This window comes from Lontra canadensis, unplaced genomic scaffold (assembly GCF_010015895.1).
Source record: "Lontra canadensis isolate GAN:19392208 unplaced genomic scaffold, GSC_riverotter_1.0 scaffold146, whole genome shotgun sequence".
In the NCBI taxonomy this organism is placed as follows: Eukaryota; Metazoa; Chordata; class Mammalia; order Carnivora; family Mustelidae; genus Lontra; species Lontra canadensis.
This window is the reverse complement of record NW_022631140.1, coordinates 1020617-1030866: the sequence shown is the minus strand read 5'-3', so window position 1 is coordinate 1030866 and position 10250 is coordinate 1020617. Positions and strand designations below refer to the sequence as shown.

General features: G+C 42.4%; 1 protein-coding gene across 7 annotated transcripts in view; it reads left to right on the top strand.

Annotated features, from left to right (window-relative positions):
* The first annotated feature begins 1279 nt into the window (after positions 1 to 1279).
* TNRC6A (trinucleotide repeat containing adaptor 6A) overlaps positions 1280 to 10250 on the top strand; it is a 104978-nt gene continuing 96007 nt past the window's right edge. For 5 of the 7 annotated variants that reach the window (XR_004381079.1, XM_032844050.1, XM_032844051.1 and 2 more), the window contains exons 1-2: positions 1280 to 1363; positions 2813 to 2860. Coding sequence is in view for 5 of the 7 variants with exons in the window: in XM_032844050.1 (XP_032699941.1) it covers positions 1314 to 1363; positions 2813 to 2860 (98 nt within the window). In the remaining 2 variants the exon portion in view is untranslated. Of the gene's footprint in view, positions 1364 to 2169; positions 2444 to 2812; positions 2861 to 5080; positions 5246 to 10250 lie in introns of those variants that run through there. The other 2 variants (XM_032844049.1, XM_032844053.1) reach the window with 2 other exon arrangements.

The following is a 10250-nucleotide window of genomic DNA, read 5'->3' as shown; positions in this document are numbered from 1 at the left end:
CTTGTGATCTCTGTCAAATAAATAAACAAAATCTTTTTTAAAAAATCAGCTAATCTTAACAGCTCTGTAAATACTGATAAATACTGTTTTTATGCTGTTATGCTGTCATGGAAAATTATTCATAAACCTGGCATGAAAGCACACTGTGCTATACATACATGTTCTTATCTTTTAACTCCTAAAGAAATGACATAATTTGTAACATTTCAAGTAGAAAGAACCATAAAAAAAAAACCAAACCAAATATATATATCTATGGACCTTAGGGATGATGGCCAGAAAAGAAGTCACTTAGCATTTATTTGGTGCCCTTTACATTTCACATTGTGTAAATCTTTTTTTTTTTTTTTAACACTTTGACAGACAGAAAGTGCACAAGCAGGGGGAGAGCCAGAGGGAGAGGGAGAAGCAGGCTCCCCACTGAGGAGGGGGTCCCACAAAGGCTTAATCCCAGACTCCCAAGATCAGGACCCAGAGATCATGACCTGAGCCAAAATCAAGAATCTGATACTTAACTAAGCCACCCGGGCGCCCCACATGACTTTTTTTTTTTAAAGATTTTATTTTTGGGGTGCCTTAGATGGCTCAGTTGGTTAAGTGTTGTTTTCTTGATTTCGGCAGGGGTCATGATCTCAGGCTCCTGAGGCCAAGCCCTGCCTTGGGCTCAGTGCTGGGCTTGGAGCCTGCCTAAGATTTTCTCTCTTCCCTGTCCTTCCCTCTTCCCTCTGGCCCTCTGTTAAAAGAAATTTTATTTTTTAATCTTTACACTCAATGTGGGACACCAACTTACAACCCCAAGATCAAGAGTCATATGCTCCACCAAGTGAACAAGCCAGGCACTCCTATAAACCTGGTTTTTTAAAATTTGTGTGTGTGGGGGGGGGGGGGGGGGGGGGGTGGGGGGGTGTTTTAACATGCTCATTGTGTAAAAATGAAACAAAATAAAAAAGCCAGATAAAAGAAAATTAAAATCCGCATCAGTTAACATTTTGGTGCATGTGCTTTAGGACTTTCTGTGCATTCTTTCATTTATTCATTAACCTATTTATTACACATCTCCCTCAGAGAGGGTAAGAACTGGGCAGTGAAGGGAGGTTTTGTTTTTTTAATGGGGGAGATTTGGTCATGTTTGAAATCCAATGGAAAGAAAGACTTAGTTTAGAAAGAGGAAAACAGGATGATCCTTAGAGTGAGGTCTCAGAGAAGGAGTGGATTTTAAGCATCCAAAGGAGGGATCAGCTTTTGATTAGGAGGGAAAAAAAAAAAGGCTTTTGGAGAGGACGGAAAGAAGATCCACATATACACACGAACACATGTATCTTATTGTATCTACGTGGGAGTATATTGCTGTATCTACCTGTAGGTATGTATGACTCTCCCATGGACACTTAGGTATTTTTACTTTACTACACGTATGTATCGTATTGTATCTACATGTTTCCTACCGTGGAAGCGAGTTTGGAACCCGCTTTTTCACTTACTCTATTGTAACCACTTTCCCACACGCCGTTGCTTTTCCTCCCCATCATTTTTGCAGTACCCTAATGCACGCCAGTAATTCAGTTTTTAAAGCCACCTCAGAGTGTTGGACATTTTGGCCGTTTACAATTTTTCACCATCATCATCCCCGGGACTTAACATGTTGACGGTGAAATATTTGTGGATGTCCGGGATTGTTTTCGGAACAGAAATTCATGCCAGGGGAATTGCTGAGTCAAACGGTCTGCAAAATTCGGTGGATAAAAATCGCTTTTAAGGCTTATAGTCCGCCTCAGGTATGCATTCTTTACCTGAGGAGGAAGCAGAGGAGCAGAGAGGTTAAATAATTGGCCCAAGGTCAAAAATAATTACAAGTGCCGGATTTCAAAAGCCGCGCGAGCTCATCTTGCTGCGGCAGGGGTAGAATTTGCGGTTTAGCCCTTTTTTTTTTTTTTGGTGTGTTTCGGTGGGGGAGGGGCCGGGCGGCAGGGAAGGAAACTTGTGTCGCAGCAAAGAAGGAGGAGGAGGAGGAGGAGGGGCGGGATTCCAGTCGGATCGCAGTCGGCCGCGGCGACGAAGGCTGGGCCCGGGGCTCGGCGGGACCCCAGCCGCTGTGCAGGGCGCCTCGGAGGCGGTGACCCTCCCCTCAGGGAGGTCCGGCGGCCGACCGCGAGCCGCACCCGGGTGGTTGCCAAGGGCCTGCCCCGGCTGCGGGGTTAGTTGCTAGGGCCTCCATCTTGAGGCCGGTGGCCGCGGCGGCCCCGGAAGGGGTTGCCGAACAGGGCATTCACTTCCGGTCTGGGGCCTGCGGCGGCGGCGGTGGCGGCGGCGGCGGCAGCGGGTCGGTGTAGAAAATGGCGCTGGTGCAGCGGCTCGGGCCTCTCCCCGCGGCGCTGCGGAGGGCTTGAGGCTCGCGAGCCTCACTCGCCGCGCCCCACTTGCTCGTGCACTTTACACACATGAGGTGAGTGGGGCGGGGGCCTCCCTCCAGGCGGGAGGAGCCTGGGGCGCTGCCGCAGGGCCCGCGATTGCGGGCGGCGGCAGCGGCGGCGGCGGGCGTCCCCGAGACTTCGGTCCCCGGCGGGGGGGTGTGGGGGCGCCTCTGCGGAGGCCGGGCAGGAGGCCCGGAGGGGCCGCGCTGCGCCGCTGGGGCCGGGCCGGGGGCTGCGCCTCGCCCGCGCCTCCTGCCCGCAGTCCGGGCTGCAGCCCCGCAGCTTTGTGAGCACCCCCGGGCTCCCCTCCCCTCCCCCATCCGCCCCGGCGCGAGCCTCTGCCGCAGCGGCTCCGTTTTCACGCGCATCTCTCTCTCTCTCTTTTTTCTTTTCTCTTGCAGAGAATTGGAAGCTAAAGCTACCAAAGACGTAGAAAGGAATCTTAGCAGGTAAGATGGGCGAGCTTCCGTCTGTCGCCCCATTAATCGTGTATTTCCACTCTGGTTCGTCCTTTCTGGGTTTAGAAGTTCCCCGGTGTCATTTTCTTTTCGCACGCAGGGAATTGGCATTCGGGAGAAGAGGCCGGAGGGAATATTGTATGGAGGGATTGCGGGGAGATGCGTAATTACGCGTGTGTTCTTTTCTTTGGGGGAAGAAAAAACAGCGAAAAGCAATTCTTGTAAACTTAGTTAAAGCATTCTCACCCTTTTAGAATTTAATTAGGGGACTTGTGCATTAATTACTATTGTAAATGGTTGCAGGCATTGTGTGACTCATGATTGAGGCGGCCCTTATGGCGGGCTGTCAAACTGTTTTGGCTTCACCGTTATTACTTTGTAACTCAAATTGTTGCCTTTATAAGAAGATACTATGTTCGCATTTTTTTCCCCCAACACATTGTAGTCAGGCGGATTCTGTTGCACTGGAAACAGTTTTGCCCTTGAACTTTACCGAGCATAAACTGCGTTTTGTTTTCTTTTGAAACTACATTTGTGTCGTGTTCGGTGTGTGCTCTTTTTATCAACTGGTAAAATAATTAAAGATCTATTCCCATTAAATGCTTATCGTTTCTGCTGGGCCTGAGTGTTTTTGCACTGGTAACTTAAATCTCCACCACAAAGGGAGTTTTTTGATTTTTAAACGTAGCCTTTGTGGAAACGATTAGCTTTAGCGAGCTGTAACTGCTTAAAGCATCAGAACATTGCATTATATTTAACTCTTTTTCAAATTCATTTTTTTACGGTCTTGTCCTTATTGGCCGTTGTCTTTTGAATCGTATGGGGAAACTCAGAGAAACTTCTGGATGAACCTTATCAGTGAGCAGCTTTCTTTTTCACTTGGACAGGATAAAATAAAATCTCTCCTATCTTAAGTCTTAAATGTAGTTTGTCCTTTACGATTGTAAGTTTTACGTTTATGGTGAGGTTAATAACACTCAGTTCAAATCATGTGAATATTTTTCACCATATAAAATTATCACAAATGCTGGTTTTTTGAGTTTTATAGATATTAATCTGGTAACGTGATAGTTAAAAAAAAATCTTCTCAGTGGGTGAAGGGTGGGCATCATTGGCTTACCAAATAAGAGATTTTCTTATAATTATCATTTCTTATAATTATGGGGACCGGTTCAAGGAAATTAAGCCTGACATCACTGATTAAACAACTGTTCTTTAGACATTTAGTAATTTTTGTTGTCAAAAGCTTAAAAAAAATATATGTTAAGATATGAGACCATTAAAGAAACAGATTGAATTTTCAGCAGCAGAAGGGAGCTTGGAGTCTATTTCTCCTCCCATTTTTGCTTTGTCAGGTAACTATATCAGTATAATTTCTATGGAGGTTTTCTGGGGCTTAATTAAAAATTCCCTTTACCAGTTATAATTTTCATGTGCTATTACAGTTGGAGAGAACGTAGAGTCTCTATATAAGTTATGTATCAGAGTTTGAATCCCAGCCCTGCCACTTACAATATGACCTTGATTCTTGGCAAATCACTTAGCCTCTGTATGTAATCTATAAAATGAGAGATTTGGGCTAGTCAGTTCCTAAGGTGTGTGAGGTCCCCTGGGTTGTATGAAAAGGAGTTCAGTGTCGTCCCTGGCCACAGAGAGCATGTACAATCTGGTAGGAAGACTGTCATATGTACATGAATAACTAATACAAAGTAGATGGTGTAGGGGTTAAGTTACCATCTCATTCCATATTTAAGGATAGCTCTACACTGCAGTTGGTAGTCAGGCACAATGAGGAGGAACAATTTTTAAGGAGATTACAAGGCAGTATATCAGGACTGTGGGAGGGTAGCATTGCCTAAAAGTTAAAAGGTCCAAGGAGGGAGAGGTGTGATTGGGTGGGCAAATGCTTCTCTTCAGCTCCATCTCTAGGTTTGTGCTTCCTTTTTCCCAAATAAGGAGAGTGTGTATGTCTTGAAGCATTTATGTTTTCCCCAGGAAATCAAGGCATTATTCTGTATTCCTTTAGCAAACATTTCTTGAGCTACTTCTATGTTCCAAATGCAAGGCTAGGCACTTGGGAGGGGAAGAACAGAAGTAGTAAGTGTACTGAATGCTTACTATCTGCCTGGCACATTTTCTGAAGACTTTACATGGACTCATCTGATCCCTGGGTCATGGTGTGAGGTAGGTACTATTATTCCTGTTTTACAGATGAAGACTTTGAGGCATAAAGAGGTTAAGTAACTTTCAGGAGGCCACATCACTGGTTTTGGAGGAGCTGTCAGGCTTTGGATCATATTGTATCGTCTCTTTTTAGAGGCATGGTTCTTCATCTTGAAAAACTTGAAAATATCTTTGAGGAGGCAGAACCCACAGGTACATTTGATACTTCTAGATCAGAGTTTCTTAACTTGGGCTCTGTTGACATTTTGGACCAGATAATTTATTATTGTGAGGTCTGCCGTGTGCCTTGTGGGACCGTCAGCAGCATCTGCCTGTAGCACTCCCTCCCAGTTTTAACATTCAGAAATGTCTTTAGATATTGCTAAATGTTCTCTGGGGGGCAAAATCACCCCCAGTTGAGAACTGTCATTCTAGATCTTCATATTCCCTGCAGAGAACCAAACGTATGAAATTTTAATGCTAAATATTTAAACGTTAATTTTGACATCTTTTAATACATTGGAAGTACAAATCCTATTGTGTGGGCCCCTAGATTGAACCTTCTAGTTTCTGAATGTTGGCGTTGTGTTGCCATTCTCCTTTCCCACTGCTAAGTGGCGAATCCTCAAGACAGTGTGCCAGGTAGCCAGTACCAGTTAAACAAAATTGGCAGAAGAGAAATTTAGTTTACTACCTGGGGTAAACTATATTTTTAAATAACACTGTTGGCCGTTAAAATGTGTCACTTTATGTCATTATCATGGGCATTCAAAAAAGGGAACTGTGATGGGGTGGGAGTGGTCACTGGAACTGAACTTTATTTTTTTAAATTTTTTTGGAAAAGATTTTATTTATCTGAGAGTGTACAAAATCGTGGGGGTGGGCAGAAGGAGAGGGAGAAGCAGATGAGCCTGATGCGGGGCTCCATCCCAGGACCTTGAGATCATGACTAAACCGAAGGCAGATGCTTACCCGACTGAGCCACTCAGGCACCCCTAGAACTGAAGTTTAAAGGATGAACTCAATTTGGAAAGGCAGAGAAAAGGGCAAAGTAAGAACAACAGAACTAGTGGTACAGAATCCCAGGAAGTACAGGGAGTTTGAAATAGCAGTGGGTAGTTTGGATTGGTGCGGAAGAGCAGGGCCAGATGCAGAGGTTCTTGAGTATTAGGTTGAGGATTTAGATCTTGTGGCGTAGATCTTGTTGGTAGTATGGAGCTATTCCATGCTTTTGGGTAAGGTGGTGTGGTATGATAGAATAAGGCAGGTGTTGATGAAGACCTGAATTACAGTGTTGGGAGAAAAGAGCTGAGAGTGGGAGATACTGAGAAAGTGGAATCTGGGATTTGGCAGTCAACTAAGCTGGGATTAGTTGTGAGAGGGGTTTAAACATCGTGGGTGAATGAGAGATTGACCCAGCCTCGGAACAGAAGAGAGGTCAGAACAGAAATAGGAGTTTGGTAAGAGAATATGGTAAGTTACATTTGCTAGTTGTAAAAAAAAATCCGAGGCAACTGATCTAATTTTAAAAAATATTTTGGAGCCCAAAGGCATAGAATCATTCAGTATTTAGAGCTGGACCGTGAGATTAGAGAGACCAGCCAGGATTCTGATCTCTTCCATTTTACGAGTCAGAAAGCTATGGTTTAAGACAGATCCAGTAACTCAATCAAAGTTATATTCTCTCAAGTGATGGAGCTGGGATTCCAACAGGTCTTTTGACTCTTAACTACTGAGGTCTTGCAAATGTGCAATATTTTATTTTATAATGCGTAATAGAAAAATAACTTTGATTTCTCATTTCTTTCTGAAAATGTAAGAACACTTAATGTATTTTGTGCCCATTTTAGTAATTAATTTATTTCTATAATGTAGAGTATATTGTCTTACGAAAAAGTTTAACACTTCATGTTAGCTGATTTTTCCTCCCTAAACCAACTATTATACACCATCATTTAAGAAAAATTGTTAAAGATGCTGTAGTGCCATATAATGTAGCATCTAAATTTGGACATTGTTATCTGAGGCACTTTTTCCTGGGACAGGTGCTAAATAAGAAAAGATTAGGGACAGCAGGAATAAACCAGAGCATTAGGTCTGTCTAGCTAAGGTGGATCCTACTTTTGGCAATTCATCCACCTTTATCTGAGAAAAAAAAAATTACTTCCAATTTTATTAAGGTTTTCTGTTGCTTTCCTGTGATACGGTTTGTAGGCCAACAAATTCATATTGGTAGGTTTCTTCCTCGCTTAATTTGGCAGCTGTGTGGTAGTCAATTGATAGAATAAATGAATCAAAAACCTGTAAGCTTAATTTAAAAATGCATAACAGCCCTCTGGAAAATTTAAATATGAACATCATTAAAAAGTCTGAGTACCACTCTGTAACCTCTTGTGTTTTGGGCTTCTGAAGTAAGTCTGCAAGGATAAATTAAAGTCCCTTACAGTTCTGTTTTCTGGCAACCTCAGAAGTCTTGCCCATGATTGGAGAGACAAAAATAGAATGTGCTGTATGTTTTCTGCTCAGAATGACTTATGACAGTCTCACTCAAAGTCAAAATGTCCTCCCATTTAAAATTTTTAAAGAATCATTCTAACCTTCAGCAAAATAGCAAGATTAGTGCGGCGAACATCTGGATCTCTCCCTATTATTAATATTTTGCCATATAGTTTTATCGTGGCCAATTCATCCTTAAGTAAGACAACACACATCTCCTGAGAATAAGGGCATTCTGTATAACAATCTCATTATCACTCACAGGTAAGTTTAACTTTGTCACAATGCCCTTCTGTCCTTATTCAGATTTTCCCAGCCATCCTAGTAACTTTTTTGAAAAATATGTTGGGTTTTTGACCCTTCATTCCCTAACCCAGAGTTGCTTTTAGTTGTCTGTAATTTCCCTACATCAGAGGCAGCTTCTTACCCTTTTCTTTCCCCTTCATGACCCTGACATTTTGGAGTAGTCCAGACTAGTTTTTGCAGGCTTAAGTTTGGATTTTTCTGATGGTTTCTGTAGGATTAGATGCAGTGAAACCTTTTTTTTTTTTTTTTTTTTTAAGATTTTTCTTTTTCTTCTTTTAATTTGACAGAGAGAGAGAGATCACAAGTAGGCAGAGAGGCAGGCAGAGAGAGGGAGGGGGAAGCAGGCTCCCTGCTGAGCAGAGAGCCTGATGCGGGGCTCGATCCCAGGACCCTGAGATCATGACCTGAGCCGAAAGCAGAGGCTTAACCCACTGAGCCACCCAGGTGCCCACAGTGAAACCTTTTTGGCAGGAATAATGTATAGGTTATGTGCTCTCAGGACAGCACATCGGGCTCCTTCCCCCACCATTTTTAAGCAAATTAGCTGAAAGTGGACCCAGTACTTTTACCTTCCTGCTCACTCATTGTTTCTTTCATTTTCAGACATGCCAACAATTAGGTCAAACTGAGATATAATTTTAAATAGTTGAGGTTACAGTAATTACACGTCTTCATATTTAAACTGATCGCTTGTGACAATTGCACTTTTTTGAAGGGTCGTTCTGGAGGTAGCTCCCTAATTGTTAGACATGAAAGCTGCTTGTTTTCAGCTTTCACCACTGATAAACTGATAACCTGGGTCAGAAAATAAAACAGGGCTTGCAATCTGCATCCTGAAAAAGGATGTCCCACTGAACAGAGATTCTCATCCTGGATTTTATACAGGGATACAGATGGTATGAAGTACTTTGAAAAATCGAATATGTGCTTTAAAAAAAAAAAAAAAAAAAGATGGTTCTTAGCATTTATCTGCTTTCAAAGGGTCATGGCTCTCCAAAGAGTAAGAAACAACATGTTACAAGGAGGATATCAGAGGAGCTGAACAGTGGCAATGAAAAGATTTTAAGCCTCAAAGAGAGAAAGTAATGTTCGACAAAGGCATAGTTTCTCTCTTAAAAAAAAAAAAAAAAAAAAACAAAAAAAAAACAAGACCCATGGAAATAAATATAGCTTAAATTTCCTATGAAGGTGGTCTTATTTTTAAAACAATTTGCATACTCTGGGTGTGTGAGTTGGCTATGAAGCAGAAATCCTAGCCTTTCTACTCTTGTAACTAGGGAAGAACATTTTGAATCTGCAGCAGTCTGTTATATGTGGATGACTCAGCTGACTTCCCGCTTCAGATGGAATGTTAACAACCGATTGAAACTCGGTTAAGGAATTTTATACTTTGAACCTTAAAAGATAATTTCTGCAAACAGTGATTGATTGGATTTGGTATAATAACCAACAAGATTAAACCGAGTCACTTGTTTTGCTGTTCTTACTAAGGGATTTGAGGCAGCTAGCATTTACTGAACAGCTTGCCGCAGTGATAATTGAATATTTTTATAATTTTGACATCTGTGTTTTGTTGACTTTGGTCTTATTCTTTTGAGGTAGCCCTCTAAAACACAAGGAAATAGTACTATGTGGTGCTCAAATATGCAGTGCTTTTAAATGTGTTTTTAAGCATTACTTCACTGTTTGATAATTGACCATACAAAGGATGTCAGAGACATAGGTTTTACATAGTGTTCTACTTGTGAAGCTCCAGGTGTTGTGAGACATATGCGTACCTGAGACTCTTACCATGTAAAAGATAGGAAGGGGCATCAAGTGCATCTTCTACACTGCCGCAACTTTTTTTCTTTTTTTTTTTTTAAATTTATTTATTAATTAAATAATTAATTTATTATTAATGGTTCTTAAGCATCTGCCTTCTGCTCAGGTCATGATCCTGGGATCCTGGGATCAAGCCCCACATCAGGTCCCTGCTCAGCGGGAAGCCACCTTCTCTCTCCACTCCCCCTGCTTGTATTCCCTCTCTCTGTGTCTCTCTGTCAAATAAATAAATACAATCTTTTTTTTTTTTTTAAGATTTTATTTATTTATTTATTTGACAGACAGAGATCACAAGTAGACCGAGAGAGAGGAGAAAGCAAGGCTCCCCGCTGAGCAGAGAGCCCGATGTGGGGCTCGATCCCAGGACCCTGGGATCATGACCTGAGCTGAAGGCAGAGGCTTTAACCCACTGAGCCACCCAGGCACCCCTAAATACAATCTTTTTAAAAAAAGATTGTATTTATTTATTTGAGAGGGAGAGAGTAAGAGAACATGAGCAGTGGGGAGGGGTAGAGGCAGAGGGAGAAGTAGACTCTCTACTGAGCAGGGCGCCCAGTGCAGGACTCAGTCCCAGGACCCCAGGATCATGATC